This window comes from Alosa sapidissima, chromosome 19 (assembly GCF_018492685.1).
Source record: "Alosa sapidissima isolate fAloSap1 chromosome 19, fAloSap1.pri, whole genome shotgun sequence".
Taxonomy (NCBI): domain Eukaryota; kingdom Metazoa; phylum Chordata; class Actinopteri; order Clupeiformes; family Clupeidae; genus Alosa; species Alosa sapidissima.
In genome coordinates this window covers 15,460,731-15,488,358 of record NC_055975.1, presented here as the reverse complement: position 1 = coordinate 15,488,358, position 27,628 = coordinate 15,460,731, and the positions used below count along the sequence as shown (strand labels likewise).

At 44.1% G+C, this 27,628-nt stretch overlaps 1 protein-coding gene across 2 annotated transcripts; it reads right to left on the bottom strand.

Annotated features, from left to right (window-relative positions):
- Nucleotides 1-66: 66 nt before the first annotated feature.
- On the bottom strand, nt 67-27,628 carry tecpr2 (tectonin beta-propeller repeat containing 2). 2 transcript variants are annotated; one of them, XM_042072199.1, is made up of 20 exons: nt 27,475-27,628; nt 26,175-26,416; nt 25,690-25,818; nt 25,158-25,289; nt 24,510-24,667; nt 23,316-23,622; nt 21,416-21,548; nt 20,795-21,235; nt 19,733-20,562; nt 19,153-19,336; nt 18,420-18,593; nt 14,735-14,915; nt 14,372-14,513; nt 13,483-13,723; nt 12,882-12,971; nt 11,513-11,746; nt 4,916-5,064; nt 3,799-3,940; nt 2,806-2,955; nt 67-2,637 (listed from the first exon to the last, which is right to left on the bottom strand). In XM_042072199.1, exons 2-20 carry the CDS (start codon nt 26,391-26,393, stop codon nt 2,486-2,488), a joined length of 4,188 nt encoding a protein of 1,395 aa, XP_041928133.1. In that variant the 5' UTR covers nt 26,394-26,416; nt 27,475-27,628; the 3' UTR covers nt 67-2,485. The 2 variants fall into 2 exon arrangements, with proteins under 2 accessions (XP_041928133.1, XP_041928132.1); XM_042072198.1 differs by having other exon boundaries at nt 27,333-27,618.

Sequence of the window (27,628 nt, the reverse complement as noted above, 5' to 3'; positions counted from 1 at the left end):
GCATATGCCAGAAGAGCCATACTACTCCTTACTGCATGCTATAGTGTGAAACACACCACACAGAACAATTGTAAACATCTTTATTTGTGAAGTTTGTGAAGCATGGATCAAGTACAGAGCAGGGAGTCATTGGTGTTTTAACTCATCATTCTGTTAGCTGCATTGCTGACTAAGTCAGGCATACATACTATGGAGCACACTGGGGAGGGTTAATGTTATTGTGTTAATTCCTGGGGCAGAAGAGGCAGATGGTTGAGAAATATGAACTCCACAGGAGGGCAGAGGGGGGTTCTCCTGAAGCTGGGCCACTGGGTGATCCATTCCAAGCACTCTTGACGAGGCTGCACAGCAGTCGCCTCTTATGCAACAGATACAGTGGCAGCCAAGGCTAGATCAAATTTTATCACCACAAGCACAACCAGTAACCAGCGATAAATGTCCTCTTGACATAATCAGTAGTGATCTCTTTGGATATCCATTTGGAAAGACACTTCAAGTCAAAAGTCAATTTGGATCTATGTAAGAATGACCATGGCAGGCAATTACAGTGCCCGAGACAGCACTATTCTGTCCGACATCCTGTATCTGCAAACATTTCCTGTGTATTTCATGACAAAATTAAGGAAAGACTGACTATCTGTCTGCATGATAAGGGAACACTCAAGTCAACAGTTTGAATATTTGATGTTTTTTTCCTTAAGACAGGAAACCAGAGATACTTTAAGTGAGACAATCAAATACTTGTTCAGCACAGTCCTTCAAACATTTCTCCAATCAATACCTCACACCTAAAAGGTAGATAAAGCTGGAACAAAAGTGCTGTTGCAAAGATTATGTTGAGAGTGATCAACAGTGATCAGTGCCTAGGTGATCAACAGTGTTGCAACCTGACACAATTGCAACCTCTAACTTGTTGGCATTTTGTGTGAATGAGGCCATTGTGACTGCACCCTTGTGGCTGGCGCTTCAGGAGACCCACTATGGGAATGACTTATTTCAGGCTTATCAGCATGAGAAGGAAGAGAAAGCACAAAGCCAAGCTCGGACGGGTAAGCCGTCCCCAGTTTTTCACAGTTTCACAATGGCCATCATGCAGTCAGTCCATGGGCAGTAGCAGCCAGCCTTAGAGTAGAAGCTGTTCAAAACCCCACGTCCATACTAAAAGTCAAAGCAGATGAAGAAGACCCCCCGCACACACTAATAAATCCTATAAATTCACACACATAACTTCATTCATTTGCTACAAGGCCAGTGCATATCATAAAAACAAAGACAATTGTCCAGCATGAAACAACAATCATCTTTCACAAACAGATACTTCTGTTAACATCATTTTCCCTTTCACATGTAAAGAGTGAAGTGTTAGAGGTTAGACAGCAACCATCTTAAAATGGCATATATTAAAATGCTTTACAGATGTATACCCTGGTTATGTTCTGAGGAAAATTAAAAACAAAAAAAAAAAAACTGGGAAATGCCACTCTGGAGTTTCCTTGTACAGTACTTCCCATGACTAGTATGCAATACATACACACTATCTCTTGAATGTAGTACAGTACTTCCCATGACTAGTATGCACTACATACACACTATTTCTTGTACACTATCTAGTACAGCTACTCTTTTCCCATGAGTATGATATTTACATAATTCCCTACGTCATCCTCAAAGCTACTTTGACATATAGTGATTCTCATTCGGTTGCATATACATGATAACGGTGTCACAGGCTGTTTCTGATCAATCTGTTCTTAGAGGAGTACAAAACTGCAACAAGTCTAACCATTTTGTCTTGATTTCTCAATACTATGGGTATCTGGACTTGTTTGATTCAGAACACTATGTCAAGTAAAGTTAATAACGGCCATGATCAGTCCTCCAGTGTCTCTCACTTTGTGATGGTGACTGACTTCTCATAATTGGTACCTCACAGATCCTTTTAAAATAATTCCTTCTTGTAATAAAAAAGATAATGTCTTCTAGAGAAGATGTAATAAATTATTCCACAATTAAAATGGGTAGATTAAGACCAATTTTGATGAGCCACAATATCAGTTGAGTGATCATAAGTCTGTACAGCATAAAACAACAACCACACTTGAACCAGTCATGCCTACCAAGCATGGCCGATCCCTTTTGTTACCACATGGTTATTTACACAGGTTAGAAAGAAAACAATTAAAGTGCACACTCCCAATCAAACCCAACCATTTCAGCAGTGGCATGGTGTGACTGGACACAAAACACAGGGCTCGTGGTTGGATAAGGGGCTACAGAACGAAACAGCATAGGAGACAAAAACGAAATAACCGAAATTAAAAACTAAATAAAACTTCACTCTCTTAACTAGGAGTTGAGGGAGCAACGGAATCAAAATGAACCATAGAAGACGGAAGACAAAGAGAGTTGTAAACAAAAGCAAAGCCTTCATCAGTACGCCAAAGAGTTCTATCTGGATGACGGCGTGGTTGGAGGCTGGGGGGGGTTAGATGACCTCCCACTCGTCCTCCAGGTCATCGGTGCTCAGGGAGCCAGTGGACGGGTGCGGTTTGGGGCTTTGGGGCTGCAAAGCCTTGGTGAGGCGCTGGGTCAGGCAACCGGCTGGAGTCACTGCCCACAGCTCATCCAGAGGAGTCACTGATGGGAGACAAGCAAGAGGTAATCAACATCAGCACCAAAAGACATGGCGCGCGTGCACGCACGCATGCACGCACGCACGCACGCACGCACGAACGCACGCACACAATTTTATTTTAGCCTGTCATTCTGAAATGGAATCTCGTATGTGGATGGTGGTTGTCTCACCTGTTAACCAGTTGACCAGGCCAGGGATCTTCTTCCAGTAGTCACCTGCAGGATTTTTGTCTGTAATTCCGTACCGCCGAGCCACCTCGCCATTGGGGCACCGCACCCACACCGTCCTCATGCTCACAGCCAGCTGGCTGGCCTGCAGACCTACACACAGACGGACAGGCGGACACAATCAGACAGGCAATATACCAAATGTTGTAGTATTTCCGTTGCATTTCAGTCACATTGTTGACAACCAACTCAAAATCAGCGTTTAACACAGTTTTTTACATGGCTCTTCACAATGCAAGTAGAACGCTCCATTGACTTGAATGGGATTTCCCAAAGTTCTAGCGGTCATTATTTTCGAGGAAAAGACCTCTGAAAAAAATAATGACTGCTTTTCGTGCTTCTAATTCAGGTCTTTCATATCTCTACGCAAGGACTGAAACTTCATTCAAAAGTGAAAGCTGACAGTTGATCAGCTGTGTTCTAAAGAATGTTTGATTCAAGTTCAGCGTGTGCTGTTGCGAACTACAGTATTTGTTTCTCAGCAAATGCCACAATGAACGGTAACACATAGGCTAGGCTATGTAGGCTAAAGTCATATCGTGGGGAGTTTATTATTTCGTTTTGGCAAGTAGCCGTGTAATAAGCGGGATAATGTATAGAACGCCGGTCATTATTGGGAAAATAAGTCCCTTCTCCGCTGCGTGTCGGGGTCCGGTTCGCCCTGTTGGGACTTATTTTCCCAATAATGACCGCATTCTATACATTATCCCTTACATAGATCTTGCCAGTTCTGTAATGGACAAAAGTAAATAAACTGAATCTGTGACTCAAAAGACATTTTCTGGCCAATGTGAGTGTGTGTAAACATGAGTGTGTTTATGGAGGATACTGGAGGATGGAGGATGGAGGCACATAAGGATGTGCTTGTGTGTTTGTATGTGTGTATATATGAGAGAGAAATCTGAAAGTACAGAAAAATGAAGTGAAGTGATGTACCTGGAATGTGTTCCCAGTCTGTGCCCACCGGCATCTCATCAGTAATGCCCACCCTCACGTGCACGTTGGCCCGGCTGTCCAGTGCCCACAGCATGCGGTCATTCGGACTGGTGTGGACCCGAACCAGCTGCACTCCAACCGGCTACACACACACACAGAAATCAGTGTAAATCAAAAGACTATTTTTATAACAGTATCTTGTAATGAAAAACTGGTGTTTTGAATGATTACAGTACTTAGATGTTAAAGTGAAGAGTGCCACACAAGCCGTAATTTAAATCAATCAAGTACAATATATAAGATGGTATAAGATAAATCCGAAACACCTCAACAAATACATGACAACACATGTTTTCGTCTGATCACGATAGTCTGTAAATACCATGACCTGTAACCATGCGAACCATGAACGAGTTAAAGAAGAAACACGTGTTTGGAGTTTTCACCCAAGAGCCTGTTAAATCTCACTGGCACTGAGACACCACAAGGTGTTGAGCTCTCTGCCGGGGTTGGGTACAGTACTCTTCAGATAGCAGCTCCACTCAGTGACGTCAAATGAGCCATATTTGTGTATAGGCTCATACATACCACTTTTCCACCAGAAGATTTCTGAGAGCTATGTCTGTGCGCAAGAGAGTGTGTGTGTGTGTGTGTGTGTGTGCTTTTAGATAACACCAAGACAAGAGTGTGTGTATGTGTGTGCTTTTAGATAACACCAAGACAAGCCCTCAGACTCAAGTCATGCCTGCCAGAGTCTTGTGAGGAGGTCATGGACCTTGGAGTTTACTTTCTTAAGAATGTGTTTTCTGTGAGTGGCGTCACAGTAAAAACTGTGTGAATGAAAATGAGGGGGGTGTTCCTACTGTTATCTAGGGAAAAAACACACACGCACTTCAATCAGCGGCCAAACCGTCTCTTTAATCAAGTCATATCAGGTCTTTCTTGAGGATCAAGGTCTTCTTTGTCTTTAAGATTCTTTGTCCATTTTGTTTGTGTCTGTGTGACTGTGCATATGAGACAGGCGGACAAACTCTGTATCTATTACGAATAAGGACAGGTTGCAGAGTATGGGAGTGAGCGAGTGAGAATGTGTGTGTGTGTGTATGGACATACGTACCAGCGCGGGTGACTCGATGCAGATCCAGGCGGGGAGCATCATGCTGGGATTGAGCGGCTGAGTCCCCACCCTGAAGTAAACCATCCCGCACGAGTCACACCCCCACACATTCTGGCTCCCGCATGACAGACTCACCAGCCTGGCGCGACCTGCATGAAACAAACACAAACACACACACACACAATCAATACAAAATATTAACAGACTTGTCAAAAAGCAAGCCACTTTTATGGTATATACAGAACTCCTGAAGTGAAATTCAATACATTTTAATACCTTTTTTTAATACCTTCTCCAAAAAATGTAAAACCTCAACGCCAAGGTGATTTTCGTTGGCAAAACCTTTCTTTGTCAAATTTAGTAATTTTAATATATTGATCGGGGTATGAAATTAATTGATTTCGAATTTCAGTTCATACCCATCTGATCCTATTCAATCAGATTCAATCCTATTTGTATAGTCTACTGATCGAGTGAAGATTTTGCGGAAGGGCTCACATTCCAGGAGCGGCTATTTGGATATTCATTATTTAAAAAATAGTTATGACATTTAATACCTCGTAAAATTGTGATTACTACATTTTAATACCTTTTAATGGCCTTATTTTTTGCTAAGTTGATTTACTACATTTTAAAACCCTGAGGACACCCTGACTTTACACACCCAATACACTGATATACAAAAGCATAGAGAAATGGTTATTTGACATTATATTAAAACAAATCAGCATGTTAAGCAGGAAGACCCACATCACAGCCTTATAATTTACATACAGAACTCCTCCTTTCTCTGGCTCCTCTGGGGCCTATCAGAATGTGTGTGTGTGTGTGTGTGTGTGTGTGTACACATATTTGGCATGACCCTTCACCATCCTCCTCCAGAGAGCCCCACCATGGCTCAAAACATGCTCTCCTTGTGACATGCTCTATTCCTGTCAATGTCCTGACAAACGATGACCACCATCAGGATGCTCCTCTGGTCCAGAATGCTCACGTGCAGTTTAAAAAAGGTAGAGACCTCACCCTACCAACAACGCCAGAAACCAGACCCCTCCACAACAGCAGACGCCAGATTCTTTTTAGAGAAAAAAAAAAAAGAAGGCAGAAAGTAGACCACTGGGAAACGGCAGCGACCTGAGCCTAAAGCGTAACTGGGCCAGGGTCAGCAGGACAGGTCCCTGGATGGACAACTCTCAAGGTGTCTCACAGCATCTCGTGAAACGTGCAAACGCTGTGAAATCCTATCAGTACCATCTTGTCATCGGTCAGGACCCAGGAGTCTTCCTTGAAAGTGCTTTTGCTCTGAGATTTTTCACATAAGCACAAGGGGCCGATTTTCCGTTCATGGATTTGCCTCCAGAGTAGGCTAACGTTTAAGCCAAGAAAAGTCCGTAGCTGTTAGGAATTTTAAATGGTGGCTAAGGTACATGAAAAGATTTTGAGGGGGGAGACCCATGTTAAATTCAATTTCTAAACTCGTTTGATCATGTTAATGGGTATATATTTGTTGCATGACTCGTACCGTGTAAAAAAATATATACTCGTTACAGAAATGTGCTGAAGTTGTTTAACTTCTGAGAAAGAACTGAGAAAGTCCTGAATTTTACATGATGGTCTATTAAGACCAATGGTTTTTGGCCTCCACTGAACTCATTCCCCACTGAAAACCTCTCCACTTTTACTTTAGGACTAGGCTTAATCCATGCACGGGAAGAATCTGGGTCCACTGTGGTGCTGCTCCAGCTGATTGCTAAACTGTCTATGCCAGTACACACTGAAGCAGACTTCTTATTCTGACTGACTGCAAAGGGCTTTACACTACTGTCTCAATACTAGTACAAAAAGGTAATTCAGACTTATGGCTGAAAGCCATTGTGCTTTGGGTATGAAAACTGCCTGTTCTTACTTATCATGTGAGTGTGTGTGTGTGTGTGTGTGTCAGAAGCGGGTCAGGTACAGTAGTCATGGATAACATGTGGATGGACAATGGAGCCTTTACAAGCTTTGTTTACGTTACTAGGCCAGTTGTGACTAAAAGAAAAGGCAGTGCTGTTTATTTCTTTCTCATGTGCGTGGCTTGGTAAAACAGATCCTTGTCTGCACAGCAAACGGAGCACTTGTTGATTCTGTGGCCATTTTGCTGATGACTCTTTCAAGGAGCTGTAGGGTCCTGACGCAATATTTGGGGTTGGGGTGTGTGGCCACTGAGAGGGTGTTGGTGACGGAGGAGGACTCATCATATGTCCAGTAGCACGGAGGAACAGGCTAAAAATGACTGGCTCATACAGATCCTGTTACACAGACACACACACCTCCCAAAAACGGGCATGGGTACAGCTGCCCATCACATGCTCCTCTATTTGTAGACCAGTCCCAGACACATATACATTCTCACACACACACACACACACACACAGCAAAAACACAGCGTTCCAGGATGTCCTTTCAATCTCATCAATCTCCTGCTACCCCATTTCATCCACACTCTTCTGTTTAGCTCTCCTTACTCAATCCAACTTCCGCAAATGCACACCCAACTACATATGGGTGTGGTACTACATATGGGTGTGGTACTACATATGGGTGTGGTACTACATATGGGTGTGGTACTACATATGGGTGTAGTACTACATATGGGTGTAGTACTACATATGGGTGTGGTACTACATATGGGTGTAATACTACATATGCACCAGCAACATTAGAGAACAGAGTTTTAATGTTTATATTCTCCATACAGCTTTTCGAGAAAAAACTTGTTTTGTTATCATTTTTGGCACTGCCACAATCGCTGCTAAAATAACACAAGAAGCAGAATAATTTCAGCAATAACTGGTAAACATAATAACATTCATACAAACGGTCCGAAGGCAGTGCAATGTCAACCTATAGGAGTCTCTAAAATACATGCACATAACACATAACCTTAGAAATGCACATAACCTTAAATATACACCAACATGATGGTGACATATATTGAACCTTGAGACCTTGCATGGGGACAAGGCCATTATTATGGAACATGTCTTATGCAAGAACCACCTGGCCTTGTAAAAATATAAACACGTCCCTCAACAGAGAGTCTGGATATGTGAGAACCCCGCAGTGTCCCCCACAGCACACCCCCCCCCCCCCCCAGACGAAATGTACACCGATCAAAGTAGAAATGTCACACGGTGTAACTACAGGATGTGAGGACCATGACTGACAACTGCATCTCTGTCACGGCAACCTTTTTCTCTTCCAAAGCCTTACATACAAAAGTATGTAAATACCAGACAGCATAGAGTGAAAGAGTGTGTGTGTGTGTGTGTGTGTGTGTGTGTGTGTGTGTGTGTGTGTGTGTGTGTGTGTGTGTGTGTGTGTGCAAACATAAGGTATAGAACAGAAGTAGGTCAGCGAGAGGCATTATTGCCAATATGTGGAGCATTCATTGTCAACTGATCTGGGGGTGTGGCTCAGGGGAGGGGGTGTGTGGCTCAGGGGAGGGGGTGTGTGGCTCAGGGGAGGGGGGGTGTGGTGGTGGATTGCTGAGGTGACCTGTCTTGTTCCAGCGGAGTAAACTATGTTCCCCACGCAGCCTGGCGTCACTCCTGACCTCAGCGCGGTGTACCCAACACAAAAACAGACCACTGACATTTCAGCCGGCTCTTCCAAGAATGTGCCCAATTTTTGTCCCTGCAGCAGGACGTTGGGCTCGTTTATGCACACGGCTTTGCCCAACAAAAACATGTCAAATTGCTAATTTACTGCAGTGAAGTGCACTGAAATGGTGTGATTAAATAACTTCAACAGCTGGTCTAGGGAAATCAGCTAGTAACCAGGGTTTTATTGATCCCCCCCCCCCCCCCCCCCCCCCCAACACACACACGTGCACACAAACAAACACAAACGCACACAAACACACACACAGCTGATCTAAATTTAACACCCATGTGACCTAGAGGGTGTCTGCTGTTTACTCTGCTGATGCAACAGACTTTGTACATGTGAGTTTCTGTGTGTGAGAGAGCATGTGAGTGTGTGTGTGTGTGATGCTTGTGTTTGGAAAGAAAAGCCTCATCCCATGCCATATGAGAGGAACTCATGGCAGTCTTCGGATATGTGTGTATGTATGAGAGAGGACTGCCAAGTCCCCATAGTGGTTTTGCCTCTAGGGGTAAGGGTTGAGGGTCAACCCCAGGCCAGTGGACGAGCGCTGCGGGGTGCAGAGGTGTCGTGGATGTCCATGTGCACCAATGGTGTGTCTAGGATGTCAATGTGCACATGATGGTGTGCGTGAGAGCTTGTGTGTTTGTGGACTTGCATGAACGATTTTGCAGATGCCCCAGCACACACAGTAACAGAAGACTTATGCTGACCACAAGACCAGGGGTAAGGTGCAGTGGAACTATGCATGCAATGCTTCTCTTTTATACATATATACAGTGGTGTGAAAAAGCCTTCCTGATGTTTTTCACACTTAAATGTTTCAGATCATCAAACAAATTTAAATATTAGTCAAAGATAACACAAGTAAACCCAAAATGCAGTTTTTAACCCATTCGTGCTGGATGCTGCATGACGCAACATTCTATCTCCCGCCGGTTGCTGCATAGCGCAACATTGAATCTCCCGCCGGTTGCTGCATAGCGCAGCATGCTTTTTATTTCATGTTTCTGGGTGGACAGAGGCTTAGATATAAAGGTTTTGGTAGACGTTGACAATTCTTAGTATTTTTTCAGAAAACCCTCAGGAAATAAGGTTATATAGTCTAGAAAACCATAGGATTCTATAGGCGTTTTTAGCAGGCATTTTAGGAGTAAATGGGTTAAATGAAGGTTGTTATTATTAAGGGAAAACAAAATCCAAACATGTGTCACACAGGGCCGTGTAGGTTTGGATTGTTTCCCCTTAACCCATTTACTCCTGAAATGCTAAAAACGCCTATAGAATCCTATGGCATTCTAGACTAAATAACCTTATTTCCTGAGGGTTTTCTGAAAACATACTAAAAATTGTTAACGTCTACCAACATTTAATATCTAAGCCTCTGTAGCACCTAGAAACATGAAATAAAAAGCATGCTGCGCTACGCAGCATCCAGCGGGAGGGTCAATGTTGTGCTACGCAGCATCCAGCGGGAAGGTCAATGTTGCGTCATGCAGCATCCAGCGCGAATGGGTTTTTTAATAAAAACCTTAATTTTAATTTTAAAACTTCATTTAAGTATTTTGTGTTTATCTTTATCTTATATTTAAATTTGTTTGATGACAAACATGCAAAAAAAAAGAAATCAGGAATGTCTATTGGATGATGGATGGATGGATTTTAACTATCTTATATCTATTGGATGATAAATGGATGGATTTTAACTGAATAGACAAACTCAGTTCAATTTTTTAATGTTGATTCCTAATAGACCGTTTATTTTTGAGAAGACTTTGGGCTCTATCTTGGCGATCAGAAACGGATGGTCAGAGGCGCAAAGTTTAATGCCATGGCCAGTCCATATTCACTAATTTAATGGCGTGATTATGTGGTCAAACGTCGGGCGCTTGGTGCAAAAGGGTTGTTCTTATGTTTTATGTTAATCAGTTATGGGTGTGTTTTGGGCGTAACATCCTTTAAACCAATGAGGATGACATCTGTCATTCCCTAGAACAGCAAGCTGTATCCCTATAATTTCAAACAGCGCATCGGTATTTTGATAGTCAGTGGCGCATTTGAAGGAATCTGCTTGCACGCAAGACCGTATGGAACAGGGATTCCATTAAACCTTGCTTTACTAAAACCTGTTTGTGACTAGCAGAGTATAGCCTATATGCATCTGCACAAGTCTAGTATTTGAACTCATAGGCAAAGTCTAACTAACTTAACCATGGTCTCATAGCCAACAACAAAACAGTTAATTACTTTCACTATTGACTGACAAGGGGTAACCATCAAAAACATTAAAAAAAAGCAAGCAAAGCTGAAAAAAGCAACACTTACCCCAATAATGTTCGAATGACTGAATAAAAATCCTAAGGATATTCCTTCAGAGGAGTTGTTGCTTACATCTCGTGACAGTGCATCTTCAGCTGTGCTTTAAATGCACCTTTCGCTATTGACCAGGATTTTCTTGGTCAGTGGCGTAATGATTTTTAGAGGGTGTAAGATAGCGATTTTTCGATCATGCGCCAGAACACACCTTATGTTGCTAATTACCACACCCCTAGGCGCAAGGTTTTAATAAAAGAGGAAAAATCAACACTTTATTGAGTGTAAGATAAGAATAAGCCTTGCGTCACGCTTTGCACCACCTTGCACAGGGTGCACGATAGAGGCCTTTAACTCTTTAACACTGACTGTGCGTGCTTACAGTTTTAAACTCTCACAGTTTTTATGTGCACACATATTGCATTTGTGTGTGTGTGTGTGTGTGTGTGTGTGTGTGTGTGTGTGTACAGTATGTGTGTGTGTGTACAGTATGTGTGTGTGTGTGTGTGTGTACAGTATGTGTGTGTGTGTGTGTGTGTGTGTGTGTGTGTGTGTGTGTGTGTGTGTGTGTGTGTGTGGATGTGTCTGCATGTATGCTTGTACATGTGAGTGTGAGGTGTGAGACTCAACACCTACCAAGCTGGTTGAGGTCCAGCAGGGTCCAGTGCATGCCCGTGGGGCAGCCCACGCTCAGCGGGCGAATGTGGACGCGGCCGTGCTGGTCCAGGCCCCACAGGGCGTCCGGGCAGGCGGAGAGGTGCACCATCTCGGTCTCCGGCGGTAGCTGGACGGTGGAGGGGCGCAGCTGTGGGTCCCCGTCCCACATGCAGAACAGATCCTTCCTGCTCTGGCCCAGCCACAGAAAGCTCCCTGCACACACACACACACACACACACGCACACACACACACACACACACGCACACACACACGCATGCACAAACACACACACACACACGCACACACACGCACGCACACACACACGCACACAACGCAAATCACTGAGCCATCACTAGTGGTTACTAATGGTGCTGCTTATCAGGGTATCGAATGGCCTTCTGTCTGTGTGTGAGCAACTGCCTTCAAATTAATACTATATTTTGGGGCGAGCTCAACGGCAAATGAGACACAAATGAGTTGCTTGAGGATTTCCAAAATGTCAGAGCTGCAGCAACTCTTAACAGCAGTAGAGCAGTTAAGAGTAGCAGAGCAGTTAAGCAGAGCAAAGGGCACTGAAAAAGGCAACTAGTACTATTGTATCTACTGTATGCCAATGCTTAACAGAAACTAATTACAGATATCTCAATGAACCACAATGACATCAATAATCGCTCAGTCGCTGTGGATAAAAACATCAGCTAAATGATTAAAAGACAAATTGTGATCGCACTACATGAACTTGCATATAGCACTATTTGGTCACAGGAGCCAAATTTTATAATTATCTCACAAAACCCACACTTGTTGGCCATTTTTTTCTTAGGCGACTTCAATTCTTAATCTGATCAGACCCCTTTTGAGAGTTTTTCCTACCAAATTTGATGCTTTTATCACAAAGTGATACATTTTTGTGCTTAACTTCCCTACTATAATTGATGCTTATGACCATCCAAGCATACAGTAATCTATTGTACCTACCAATCCGAATACTTCAACCTGTCAATGAAAAGTACTAACTGTGGCCATTAAATACTATAAGAGAGTTATGGTCAAAGAGGTAGAAGAGGACTGCCACACTTTCTCCACCAGGACAGAAAATGTACTTGTTTATTTATATCAGGATCTATGTAGCTGCTACCTATACAAATCTCTTACAAATGTTATTGCACCAACTTATAACAGAATTGCTCATGTCCACATTATTTCAAGTGTATAAGAGTGTTTCAGAAAGGGTGCATGGCTTTTGGTAATCATATGAATTTGTAATTGTACAGAATAACAAGGGTGTGGCAGTGTGTTTAATAACTGGTTGGTTAGTTTGCGTGAGGGTGTGTGTGGGGTTTTCACCTTCTTTAGAGGGTACAGCTGAGGAGAAGACAAACGCCCACTTAGTGGCAGATGCTGTTCCTCTAGGGACCACAGTCCTCCAGTAAGTACCTGTAGACACACACACACACACACACACACACACAGAGAAAGAGAGATGACACAGATGGTCTTGCAAAGAATGTGCTTTGCTGAAGGTTATGGTCCAAAGGTATGACAGATAGCTGAGCCCTTAGGAAACAAGAGGGTGCATGATAGCCACCTCAGATAGGTGGTTTATCAGTGAGTCATTTCACAAGCACACACATCAACATTTATAGTTCTAACATGCTCTAGACAAAGAGCCTTGATAACATCACACCCTACCATTTGAGTGAGTGAACACAAAATTGGGCTTTCCATGTGATTGGCCATGCCTAGACTAAACCGGAATAGCATTGGCTGTCTCGAGCTGATATGATGATTTGATTGGCTATCACAAGCTGATATGATGATTTAATTGGCTATCACAAGGTGATATGATGATTTAATTGGCTGTCTCGAGCTGATATGATGATCTGATTGGCTGTCATGAGCTAATGTGATGATTTGATTGGCTCCGCTCAAGCGGTGCTGCCCCTACCTATGAGGCTGCCCTTGGCCACGTGGAAGTCATTGCGTCCGGAGGCGATCCAAACACCACTGGCGTTGGTGCTGACCAGGCTGGGCTGGCACTGCGAGTGCTGTGAGAGGAATGCCACGCGCAGGCACTCAGCCACGCGCTCCACGGGGGCCCGCGTCGCCGTGGCAACACTCTGTGTGGCGTGGATGAGCGTCTGGAAGAGGCTGCCCTGGTCGAACACGACGTAGTCGGTGATGCTCACCTGTACACACACAAAAAAGAGGGTTGGTGAGGAGAGGTCAACTGAGGGTCAATTCACAGTTAGAATGTAGTGCTGAGTCAGGGCATTTAGCTGCTTCCCATTGATTCATTACATAACGTGGAGCTTGCAGACCTATCTTCATCATGGCTCAGTATAGGTTCAGGAAGTTTCTCATTTGTCTTTCATTCAATAGCTTATGTAAGTTTGATGATATTTGTTTGTTTGTTTGATGTGTGTTTAAAATCAACCAAAGTACGCTTGAGCTGAGAAACCTTTGACCTGTTTTCTAAGGATGAAAGTACATTTAGGAGGTGTTCATACCCTCTATTCAGTTAAAAATGTATAACTTTATACTGCACCAATCAAAGAAGAAGCACCCCCCCTTACAAATTCCTGGATCATTCAAAATACATGATAAATATATCCTTCTATCTGAAACAAACAGATCTCAAGATCACTACATTTACTAGTACACTCACTCACTGATATATAATCTAGGCAACTGTGGTACACTGACAATATGTACCGGTATGTATGGGCTGACAACATGTATGTATCCATTCAGGATTTATGCAAGCTGTATTCCTTAGGATGTGTTAAACATGTCTATTTCTGTGCCTATTAGACAGCTGTGTTTACAGCATTCACCTGCCACCAGTGCTGGTCCTCTCCCTGGGGCAGTTTGGTGGAGATGCCAGTCCTGAACCACAGGCCTCCATTGGTGTCCAGAGCCCACAGAGTATTATTCTCTCCCAGCGCTATGCACATTGGCTCCAGGGCATGGTTCTCACTACTCTCACACACACACACACACACACGCACGCACGCACGCACGCACGCACGCACGCACGCACGCACGCACGCACGCACGCGTACGCACACACACACACACACACACACACACACAACCAGACACAGACAGACACAAAAAGACATGTTAGGTTATCCGTTTTGTAATAAACAAAGTCTGATTTCAAAGAGCTTTCCCCAAAACCAAAAGGTGTTGGCCACCTGATTTTATCATTCTTCCAGACTTCTCCCTCGGGGCAGTAGGCGTTGAGTCCCTCCCTGTAGAAGAGCGCCCGCTGTTCGCTCAGTGCCCACACCACCCCGCCCCTGGCACACACCTGTGCCAACGGGCACGGGCACTCCACCTTCACCGACCTCGCGCACGGCCGGTCCACACTCAGCCCTGCAAGCACAGCCACTGCAGTGAGTACACACTCCATACACACACCAGTGTTTCCCATACATTGACTTATTTGTGGCGGCCCACCACAATATCAACATTGAACATCACACAATGATTTTCCAGGTTGAACTAAATTGTGCTTAAATTCTGCTTAGCATCATAACCACGCTGCGCTAGTTTGTTAAAACTGTTGTATTTAAAAAGTTAATTCTGCAAACCAACCACCACAAATGGAATTCAATACTGTGGGAAACACTGCACACACTCCACACACACACACACACTGTAGTGGAGTGGAGGACATACAGAGTGCACAAAGCAAATTGAACAAAGCAAATTGAATAGACTGAACTGAACTATGAACCATGGTCATAAATGCCTAAACACCATCTTGTTTTAATCTGGCACAGATCAGGCACAGATTAATAGGGATTATACTGTGCAACAATACATGTAAATCTGTAAATCTGAGATCAACTCAGGTATGCATTAATGTATATGCAATTTGAAAGAGAAATATGGCAAAATGACTTGCTTGTCTCTGGAGTTACTTGAACTCTCTCTCTCTACAGTAACTATGTTGTGTTTGTGTGCTGGGGGTGTCTGATCTTCTCGTGTGTGTGTCCAGCTGGCTATGCGTGTGACCTCTACGATGCTGTGTGTGTGTGTGTGTGTGTGTGTGAGTGTGAGTGTGTGTGAGAGAGAGAGAGAGAGAGAATCTGAAAGAGAATGTGTATGTCTGGCCAGCTGGCTGTATGACATCTACCCTGTTTTGTATGTCTATTTGAGTGTGTACTTGCTGTGTGTGACCTCTACTTAGCCTATGTCTAAGTGACTGAATGGCTGGCTGTGGTGTGTGTGTGTGTGTGTGTGTGTGTGTGTGTGTGTGTGTGTGTGTGTGTGTGTGTGTACGCTTGTGAGTGTGCTTCTGATCTTGAGCTCAGGCTAGTTATGTAATGTTTAAGCAATTCATTCACACCACTGCAGCAACTTGTCTACACACACACACACACACACACACACACACACTGCAGAGGTTCAACGTCACACTTAACTAGAACACTAAGACTCCCTCCTTCTCACGCAGACAAAACCCAGTAGTTTTACACAGTCCTCACCAAGTCATCCTCATAAACTTTAGGAGATTAGCATGTCCTAAGCAAAAGGTATATGAAACCTGGCATCCTATTCTACTACACTACATTAGGCTAACACTGTATATAGCCTTACATAGATATTAACAAATATTATGGTATCAAATTTTTATTATGGTTAATATTAGTGATGCACGATATATCGGCCGCCGATATAATATCGGCCAATATGGTCATTTTTTTACACATCGGTATCGGTCCGATGTCAAAATAGGGCCGATGTGAACAGGCCGATAATCATTCCTGTGTATTTGACGTGTGTGTAGCGATCCAAGCGTGTTATCTGTCTACACTGAATCCGTTAAATATGCCCTTCTATTGCATCATATTTCTTATTTAAAATAGCAGGGCAACAAGACTGACAGAAAGAAGACACTGCAGCATCTGACAAAAGTTCTTTCAAAACGTTGCGTTGTATCGCGCTGCTCGCGTTGCTTGCAGTCAAGTTGATGGCTGGCTTGCATGTCATGTCACGCCTAGCACATCTCTCGCGGTAGGCTAAATATAACTGTGTATCAGGCATAATGTAGTTATATGGTCGTAATAGGAATTTAATAGGGCTGTAACAATATGCGATTCAAAACTGAAATCGCAACACTCATATCCACAAACCTGTGTCGCGGTGTGAAAAGGCAGAACCGACACACCCTTTCTAGTGTCTAGCAGTGCTTTGCAGCTTACGCGGCCGCATAAACAACCCCCTGTTAACCTTTCCTGCTTTGTTTCAGACCGTAGTCAGAAACGCAGGGGAGATTCGTTATTCGAGGGCCGATGTTATAAGATAAAATAACGTCGGGGTCACGGTCCCATTTCTGATGAGCAAAATACACGAGCTGAACTTTATGGAGTTTTATTTCGGACAGTAACACCGCTCACACTGTGTACAGACTCCAACTTGAACTTCCACACTCTCTGCTCCAGTCGCATGCATACACTTCCACACTTTATCTCCCTCCTTCCCAGCTTCTTCCCACACACACACACACACGGAGCTCTCTTAAAGGAGCCGCAACACCATTTTACAACACCCCTCTCTTAGCCCCGCTCTCTCTCGCTCACTCAATGGACACGCGCGACTCGGCCAACGCAATCCAAGTAAAACATTACAATCGTGAAAGCAAGGACTCATAGAAGACGACTAGCTAAATTACTATTAAATCTGCTTAGCAACATTAGCATGCTGCACATATTTGTTTAAAACTCTTGGTTTCAAGTTGACTGATCATCTCAATACCAATGTTTCCCAAAAGTGCCTGTACCAAGGAGAACAAGTATTACCTTTAAACTTAAACACACATGGGGAAACTGAACAGTCCAATCAGTAGACTATGATAAGCTAGCCAACTATGCTACTATGCTACTTTGTTTACAATATTTCCAGGCTTCAACCACACAGCTGAATTAAAGAGGGAGAGTTGTAATATAAATAGTAGGCCTATAGTGTGCCATACCTACCTAGGCTAATCTGCATAAAGTGCTGTCATAAATATCAGACATTCAGTATTCTCTCTTTTTATATCAGGATATAAAATAATACAGATATATTCTATTATATTGTAATCCTCTGGTGTTCTAAGGTAGGCTATTGAAACGTTATTTAAAAAAATGCATTTTGGAAAATAGCTCTTTATTTGATTATCATAAGAATGTGTTTTCTATACAGATATATCGACATCGGTAAATATCGGTATCGGCCATAACAGCAAAATTAATATCGGTTATCGGTATCGGCCACAATTTTCACATCGGTGCATCACTAGTTAATATCAAACAGATACTTGCGGGGGCATAGCACAAGATCCTGGGCCCTATGCATAGTCAGTCCTGATGATGGACCCCCATAATAAATATAACAAAATATATTACAGACTTTTCAACAGTCCTCCCTCCCCTTGGGGCCCTAGTAATCAGTATTGGTCTTTACCCCCAGTCTGACGCCCCTGGATACTTGACAGAAATGTAAAACCAACTCATATACTGTACACATTCAGAGAATACACCCTGAATGAGAGGACTTCCTGCAAAACAATTTGAAGACTACGATGAATTCTGAATCTATAGCACCATCAAGTGGAGTCAAGAGGAACTGTTAAACACAGACACTCAAAGCCTGTAGATTCTGTTGTGAGTTCTTGACATGGAACTTTTTTGTAGCCTTTTGAAGGTGATCTCATTGTGTGACAGAACATGTGACTTACAGACCAAAATGGTTTTTGTGATGTGTTTGTGTGTTTGTGTGTGTTTGTGTGTGTTTGTGTGTGTATGTGTGTGTGTGTTGTGTGTTGTGTTGTGGTGTGTGTGTGTGTGTGTGTGTGTGTGTGTGTGTGCAGAGGAGATGGTTTGCTTGTACCTGTCTGCAAGTACAGGTCTCCATTGGTGCGAATGATCCAGGCTGTGTCCTCGCTGAGGGCCACGCAGGCTGTCTCTGTCAGGGCCTTGTACCAGTGCCTCTTCCCCTTGATGGTGACCTTACCGCAGGCATACGCCGTCATGGTCTTCTGTTCCACCTTCCATAGCAGAGCACCTGGAGAGACAGCAGCCCTTTGAACCTACAGTATGCTCTCACACGGAATCTATTCTTCAGCTAATGTCCACCATATATCCCGCAGCATCAGTGTCTATTCCATTGGAATGGAAAATGGAATCATCAGAGCCCACAATGTCATTACAGTCTTTGGGCAAGTCTTAAGATCTGTATAAGATCTTACATTGTGATTTTGTGATTTCCACTCAAAAAGCTCTCAGAAGTACGCAACAACTTCTTCCCCTGGCAGCTAATGAAATGGGTTAAGTTGGTATTTCAAACACTTCTAATTCAAAAGAAAAAACAGAAAATGGCATTTTATGTAATTCAATTCCATACATAGGAAAACATCTCAGCAGTGCACTGCACTGTCAATTTCCATTGCATCAATTAACCTATCCGCTCCTCTGTTCATGCTATTAAGTTCATGACTCCAAACTCAAAATGATCTGCAGAACGCAGGCACCACTACAATGACAGGGAGCATTGATATTTCTTATGCGTTTCATCTGAACCTTGTCTGTCTTAAGAAGCAGCAAAATGCAGTTGTCCTCCGGACCTGAGGGGGACAGTGCCACCTGCTGGACGTTCTCCTCAAACTTCTGCCAAGTGAGCCCGCTGTTGGGCAGTGGGCTGCAGTAGAGGCCGCCTTTGAAGTCCAGACACCACACATGCCGCTCGGTCACCACCAGGCTCAGGATGCCACAGCCGGGGCCTGAGTATCCCATCCAGCTCTCTGCCAACTGGACAAGCGCGCAGAGAGAGAGAGAGAGAGAGAGAGAGAGAGAGAGAGAGAGAGAGAGAGAGAGAGAGAGAGAGAGAGAGAGAGAGAGAGAGAGAGGGGGAGAGAGAGGAGACAAGGGGGAAAGGACAGGAATTACCATTTCAGTTCCACAAAGTGTGGTCAGTGAGCTGTCCAAGTAAGCTCAGGTGAGAACAGCACAGAGCTCTCACTATCAGCAAATGGAAGTAAATGAAATATTGATAAAGCTACTTCACTTACTTGTGTGACATCTGAGGCACTTGTCCAGTTGGCTACTGATGTTACGGACACGTGTTTTTTTATTTTTTATCTAAGGGGCAGTAAGTACAGCAACTTATATTATCTTAAGACTAAATGGGCTCATCATAGTTCATACCTGATCTGCTTTGTGTAATCTGGACTCCTCTTGTGCGTTCTGCTTGGCCCCCTGCAAGTTCAGAGCGTCCAGCCCATCCCTCAGTCGCTCACTGGAGGCTGAGCCAGGTAGCCCATGGCCGTAGATGTCCTCCTCGTCACTAGAGGGCGATGGAGAAGGCTCAGGCGATGGAGAGTATCCCAGCGGTCGGATGGGGAACTCCAGATCCAAGGCCTCTGCGTGCAGGGGATGGGTAGGGTCCGAGGAGTTGGCGTCGTCGGCAGGATCTGTGAATACTGAACTCATGTCCTCCATGGGCTCGGGCGCCTCGGATGCCTGCATGTAGGAGAAGGTGCACTCCAGTAGCAGGTCCACATCCGGGGTCACCACCTGGGCCACGTCAGATTTCGCCTCCTCCGACAGGTCCTCAGGGTCAGGTTGACTCTCAGCTCCATCTGCCGAGTCGCTCTTTCTGTCCTCACCCTGTTTCTGCTCAGCCAAAGCTGCTGAGTCAGGCCCTGCTCGCTCGACGCCCACCTGGCATTCCATGTCCTGGGTGGCGCCAGATGGGGTGGCAGACGCGTCTGTGTCTGCTGCGGTGTCCTGCGTGGGGGCAAGGGGGTCCAAGGTGATGTTGGAGTCGGTGGTGGTTGTTGGCGCTCTCTCCTGGTCGGGCGACACGTAGCTCTGGAGCTCCAGGCTGCTGTACAGGAGGCTGGTGGGGTCAGAGGGGGGCTCGCTCAGGGGGGTGCTGACCGCCTCCCTACTCTCCCCGCCGCACCCCTCACCCGCGAACATGCTCTCTGACCAGCTGCTGCGCTCTAGCACACGATTCCCACGACTACCACTCTCTGCGTGGCAAAATGAACATGAGACACAGAGAGGCAAGCTCGTTGGGAGTTCCGTATAAACATTTCGTTCAAGCAATGATTGTTACACGGCATGCATGTGTACATTTAGTTGCATGGACATACACTTGAACTAATCTATGACAAACAAGCACACGCACGCACGCACACGCACACACACACGCACACGCACACACACACACACACACACACACACACACAAGAGAACCCTCACCTTGTCGTCTCCTCTTGCCCCTCTTCTTCACCCTGATGGCCTTCACTACCAGCTCCTGCTGCAGCTCCTCGGGCGTCAGCATGCTGTAGCGACTGCTGGAGAGGTCAGAGGTCGAATACTCGCCTGTGCCCGGCACACTGTCCCACGAGGTCAGCGAGCTGCTGCGGCTCCGTGACTCACTGGTGCACATGCTGGTGCCCAGGCTGGTGCCCTTCAGCGCCAGCAGCTCCCCCGTCAGGCTGATGCCACGGTACGCGTCGGTGCCCACCGGTGTGCCGTCCTCCTGCACCTCCTCCACCTGCTCCACCTCCGCCCTCTCCTCGGGCTCGGCGATGATGGCCATCGTCCTGATTGGCTGAGCCATCTCCACAGCGCCATTTGGCGGGAGCAAGACGGTGGGGGTGGAGAGAGGGGAGGTGAGACGCATAGAGAGCTCCGACACTAGGAAAGAAGGGATGAAAGCAGCAAAAAGGAGAAAAAGACAGAGAAAGAGATGAGCAAGCTTGGAACATCAACTGCAGCAACAGACAGAGTCTTGTAAAGTAAATTTAAAGTAAATTTTTTTCTAAGGATAATCGTTTGTCAATAGCATTAATATAATGAATAAATTACTCCACTCACAGCTTGAGGACAGGCCCTCAGGGCAGTTGGAGATGCGAACAATATCCCGATCACCTTTCAGAATGAAGATCTCATTTTCTGTACAGGAGACGGACACAATGTCCCCACTACTCTCCAGTCCACCAATTATGACCTAGGATTTAAAAATAACCACAAATATTCTATATTTAAAAGATTGAATTAAGACATTACATTTAGATGACTTTCAGATAAGATTATTAAATAATATTACATTATCCAGTGATATGTAGGTTTATAAAGTGATTTTGCTGGCAATAATATAGGCTAATCACTTTAGCGCCTGCATCTGACTCAGAGACGCAGAGAAAAGGACCTTGACAAAAAAGCCCCTGGGAATGCAACCTAGAGCCTGTTCTTTTATTAGCTTAGAGCTGCCAGACATGGCTCAGTTGCCTCTGCAGTTGACTCTCAGTTTTTAACAATGCTTGTCCCAAAACAGAAATGATCCCTGTGCTAAGTGAATGATGGCGTCTATGACAAACTGTGATTTATAACATAAAATACTCCTAACAGTTTTTATTAGTAGGGGTGTCACAAATTTCTCTAATCAAATTTCATAATCAAATGTATAATGCATGCATGCCAAGAGGGGGGGGGGGGGGGGGGAGCGTGTTGAAATGCGGCGCGTCATCATGATCTCCACAAACTTTATACTAGAGCCACTTAAAAAACACATCAACTGAACTCAAACCCCCTCTGCTTCTCTGAAATCACGGGTGTGGAAATATTTTGAAGTTCATTCATTCACATCAGTTAACACTTATTTAGGTTACTCAACTTTGCAAGTGAAGTTCTAGTCCAAAATTACTTTATGGCATAAAATGCACAATAACAGTGTAGTATTCTTGAGCCTCTTTGGAGTGTGCCATCAAAATCAAATTATCACTGTGTTATCTCATCACTCCGTGTTATCTCATGTAAATGTAATTCAGGTATCTAGGCCAAGTATACTTGTGTATACAAGGTATTTGATCTCTGCATTTATCCCATCCATGAATTAGTGAACACACAGTGAACACACAGTGAGGTGAAGCCCACACTAACCCGGAGCAGTGAGCTGCCTTGCTACAGCGGCGCTCGGGGAGCAGTGAGAGGTTAGGTGCCTTGCTCAAGGGCACTTCAGGCATTCCCACTAGTCGGGGATCAAACCGGCAACCCTTCGGTTCCAAGCCCGAAGCCCTAACCAGTAGGCCACGACTGCCCCGAATTGGCATGGTTTTATTTCAGTTAGCCTAATAGCTGGTTTGGTTCGCATTGAGAGATGATCTTATGGAAAGTACCCCGTGCCAATTTCTAGGTATGGTGAAGGGTATGTGATGATGTGGGGCTATTTTAATTCTAAAGGCCAAGAGAGCTTAATCAGGATGCATAGTATCCTGGATCCATTAAATAACTGGCCTTTAAAAATAAAAAACTGCCTGCCTCTATGGGAATTTAACATAGGGGGGTGTATACTTATGCACCCTGTATTTTAATGAAGAACATTTATTACGATACGATACATTATTCATTCACAAAGAAAATTGGTGTCCTTAAAGGTTGGATTTTTCCTCATTTTTTTAATTAAGGCATTAAGATCAATTTTCAATATTCCTCTTATTAGTTATCTTTAGCATGGGGTGAATACTTATGCAACCCACTGTAGCTGGAAATAAGGCAAAAAAAGTAAACAACATAATATTATGTTGTTACATTTTAGATCTTTTTAAATATAATTTATAAAGATCTAAAATGTAATGAAATCAAGATGGAATTTAAATTGAATCGAGGATTGGAGAATCGTGACAACCCTATTTCTTAGTTTTAATTTTTTTTGTCAAAACTGCAAATAACTGAGTTATTTGTCCCAAAAGTGAGGCCGCTGAGGCTTGTGGGTTACCTGATTGGTGCAGTCCAGGATGTAGACGCTGTACTCATTCCAGCTGAGCACCCAGCCCTCCTTCAGGAAGCAGCTGACCAGGCCCAGCTGCCGGTCAGGGGGCCGGTAGCCACCCGTGGGCCCTGGCCGTGGGAAGAGCTGGAACTGGGGGACCTCCTGGTTGAAGAGGGGCCTGAGCACGTGCGTGTCTTCCACGCGGCCCTTCACGTCGGTGCGCCACAGACGCAGGCCGGGACGTGCCGCATACACCAGCAGGTCACTCTGCTTGCACAGCGCTGGCTGGAAGCAGGCCCCAAACTTGCCATTACTGAGAGAGAGAGAGAGAGTGTGAGAGGGAGAGAGGGGTGAGGATAAATAGACAGAGGAAGAGAAGGTAAAGGGGTATGAGCGTGGACAGACAATAGATAGATAACCGAAAAACGGGAGAAAGCACAGGGCGGCAGAAAGAAGATGAACAGAGAAGATAAAGGAAAGCAGAAAAGAGAGGATGGACAGGGAGAGAAAACGATAGCAGTTTAAATCAGCTCAATGGGAAAAGCTGAAAAGACATTAAAGGCATGCGATGCATGTAAAGGCATTTAAAACAATGTAGGGGTGAAAAAAGGAGCATACAGGATACAACATGTGGAGCCATCATTTAAATAACAGGCAAAGTAAAAAGTCTAAAGTGTAAGAAACGCTAACAAAATAACTTGCCAATTAACGGGACACTTTGCTCAGCCTGATCATTCATTAATTTGAATTAGGGCCTATAGAGTGAGTTAAGTGATAGTCTCTGACTCTAACTCTGAATACTCTGATTGTCTAACACTCTGTAAAGCGCCATGAGACATGTGTAATGTTTTGGCGCTCTATAAGTGAAATTAAATTTGAATTTAAATAGTGGACTGACATAAAAGTATGGGAAACACAAAAGAACATGACAAAAGTGTGGGAAACACTGATGATGATCTATTCAATCATTTTACCTCAAAAAGCACTTATTTAATGTTACACAGCATCTGTTACTGAGCATATGGACTACAAGTGTTCTCTCTCACTCTTAGCTTGTGATATTACAACTGGGATATCAAAACAGCGAAAAGAGGCAGTGGAGCTTGTGAAAACAGTAACAACTGCCAGAGGATCTGAGATGTAATATCCTAATACTTAGCACCAGTAACCACACACAACAGCATGCATGCAGTGGGGTACCTCTTGCGGGGTTTGGTGCCCAACTGTTGCATAGTCTGGTCCTGGGTGTAGAAGAGCAGAGATCTGTGGTAGGTGGAGACCAGCAGCACTCTCTGACTGTAATCCAGCTGCACAATGGCTGAAGGCTCCTCCAGCAACACCACAGGGTTACACACACCCTGGGGAGAGAAAACACACACACACACACACGTTAGGTTATCTGTTTTGTAATAAACAATAATATTCTTGTGTGCCTTTCCTGAAAGCGTGTTAGAGAAGATAAAGGAAAGCAGAAAAGAGAGGATGGACAGGGAGAGAAAACGATAGCAGTTTAAAACAGCTCAATGGGAAAAGCTGAAAAGACATTAAAGGCATGCGATGCATGTAAAGGCATTTATTCAGCCCTTGACTCAACTCGTTTTTTATTACTGGCAACTATTTCAAACACATGAGAATTCATCTCATATAGCACCATGCTAAGATTTGCCGCCTCCCTGCCTTGAAAATGGAAGTAAAAAATTAGCATCTATCGTCAGGCTACTGCTCTGAATATTGATCACTCTAGGCCAATACACTCCATTTTACGTGTCAGTTTTGAGGGTGAGGCTGTGCTGATGTGATTGGGGGAGAGGCCTAACACCTGGCCACATAGTGCAGCTGGAGCATCACCTGATCCAAGTCGACCGCGGAGAACACCACTTTGCCCTTGTCGTCCCCAGAGAACAGCTTCATGCCGTTAGCGCTCCAGGCCAGCGCGGTGATGGTGCTCTTGTGCAGTCCGACTACGTCGAAGCGCCTCAGCTGTGGGGAGAGAAGAGGCAGGTTAATTAACTCTGACCTACTCATGCAGCCTGACTAAAATTAATTACAGTATGTGCTGGTCATGGTGGAATCGGTGGGTGAGTTAAGCAAGACAAATGTTTCCATAAAACAACAAGAGAGTTTTGTAATGAGATTAGCTTAACCTATCCCTGCAAGAAAAGTGCTGGTCAAATCCAGTGATTCTGTTTTGAGATGCCATAGAGAATCTCAATTTTCAAGTGAACAGAAGCCAAAAGAACAGTTTGACAATGTCAAATGACATTTCTTGAAAGAGTATTGCAAGTCAATGGGATAAAACTCTTTTCATCTCATTACATCGGAAATTGCAAAGATGAACAACAAAGAATTATTGTTATAGAAACAGCCTTCAGCCACTTGCCTGCTTGTTCCTGCCAGGCAGTTGAGAGACAAGCTGAAAAAGTGTGACACGACCAGACGCCGTGCCAACAGCGACCAGATCATCAAAACAGCTCAGCAACTTCACTGCTGTAATGGCCTCTGATTTTCCCTGGGAAAAGGGGAAAAAGGGAAAGTAAACCTGAAATCTCACAAAATCCCAGAGAATGTGATTGAGAAAGTTGAAGTTGGCTTTAAAGTATTTTGGCAAAAAAATGTGTAGGTAGACCATTAAGCTGATGATACACAAGGTGACCTTTTGAGCAGTGTTCCTGAGTATCGTTGTTCTGGCACACTCCCACTGATACTGGGGTACTTCATCGGTAGGCAAATTTTCATTATCATCATGATTAGAACACATGGAACAAGTTATGTGGCTGTCCAGCAACTTTGCTCAAGAATTTGCCCCATGTCTCATCACTTTTAAACTTTGTTTCAAATAGGAATGTGTTTCTCTGCTGAGCTCACCTCTAGATTGTATTTGTTCATCTGACTGACTCGCCTGCAGTACAAATAAAGCATGCTAATACTGCTGCCCACTGCGATGTAGTCACTGTTGCTGTCAAGGGCCGTCAGGTAGACAAGCACAGAGCGGAAACCCTTCTGGACTTTGGCAGGGATGGCATTGAGCAGGTAGTAGAGGGGGCAGAACTCCCTCAGTGGTGCAGTGGGACTTGGTGTTGCCATGGCAGCTAAAGAGGGGTCTGCTTCTGTAACATAAAAAGTGCAAAACATATATGAAATACACCTTAAGAAAAAAAATTAGTCAGTTACTTCAATTACTTTTTGTTAGTAAACTATCACTTGTGGGAAAGTATATCGATCGTATGATGATACACTTTGAGCTTGTGTTAGGAAGTCTCAGTTCTATCAGGGCTGTCTAGTGGGGGGCGTTAACATCCTGTAATCAAAATGATGGCTAGCTCGACTGCATGTGGATAATGTTAAAAGTAATGACGCAGAAACATCTTAGTGCTGACTTTCTGCTCACTCATACCATGCAAGGGTTCTCAATGAATTACAATCTAACTGTGCCTTGCACCTGACAGCAACTGCACTCTTGACAGGCACTCACACGTGTAGACGATTCATAATTGCAGTTTGATTTTAAGGTGGAGGTTTAAAGTGCATAGAGTTAAAGTAGAGCTTAAAACACATCTGCGTGAACTGCTAACTTGGACAGACAGAAACCTGACAGCACGAGTTCATCGGACATCAAGCTAGCTCGTGTGCTAGCTGGCTACAGCACACGCCCTGACACTAACGTTACACTAACACTATACTGTGAATAACCAACAAAAAGGGGCATATTAAGAAATTATAAATAGGATTACAATAATAATCATGTCCCTGTCATGCACACGCAAATCAGTCTGATTTCGTTTGATCTGTCGATATCTGTAACATTTCGAACAACTGCCCATACTGTCAAACAACCAAACGCTATCGCTAGCTGGGTTGACGATACAACCAAATAAGACATTACGGTAAATGTCAACAAACCATCTTTGTCAAGTAATTAACACTAGAACACTTAGAATGGTGAACCCCTACTGATTTAACCATCAATATAGTAACATGCACAAGAACAGAAAACAAGTCAAGTAACGTTTTGGTCTCACACACCCGATTCCATAACAGCAGCCGTTATCAGGCTAACGACCAGCTGTTAGCCTGGGGACAGCAAGTCAGCTACGTTACCTGCTTAGCCGACGTTACAAGTTGTAAAATCATTGACAATAAATGTCAACATTTACAACAAACTTACGATCGGTAACAAATCTTCTGTCCTTTTAAGGCACAAGTAACACAACAAGTTGGCAACGGTGACCGAAGACATGAAAGATGCGGATCATTATTGACAATGGTTCAACAACAAATGCACGTATTCTTTTCAGTCCAAAACATTGGACATTGAGACC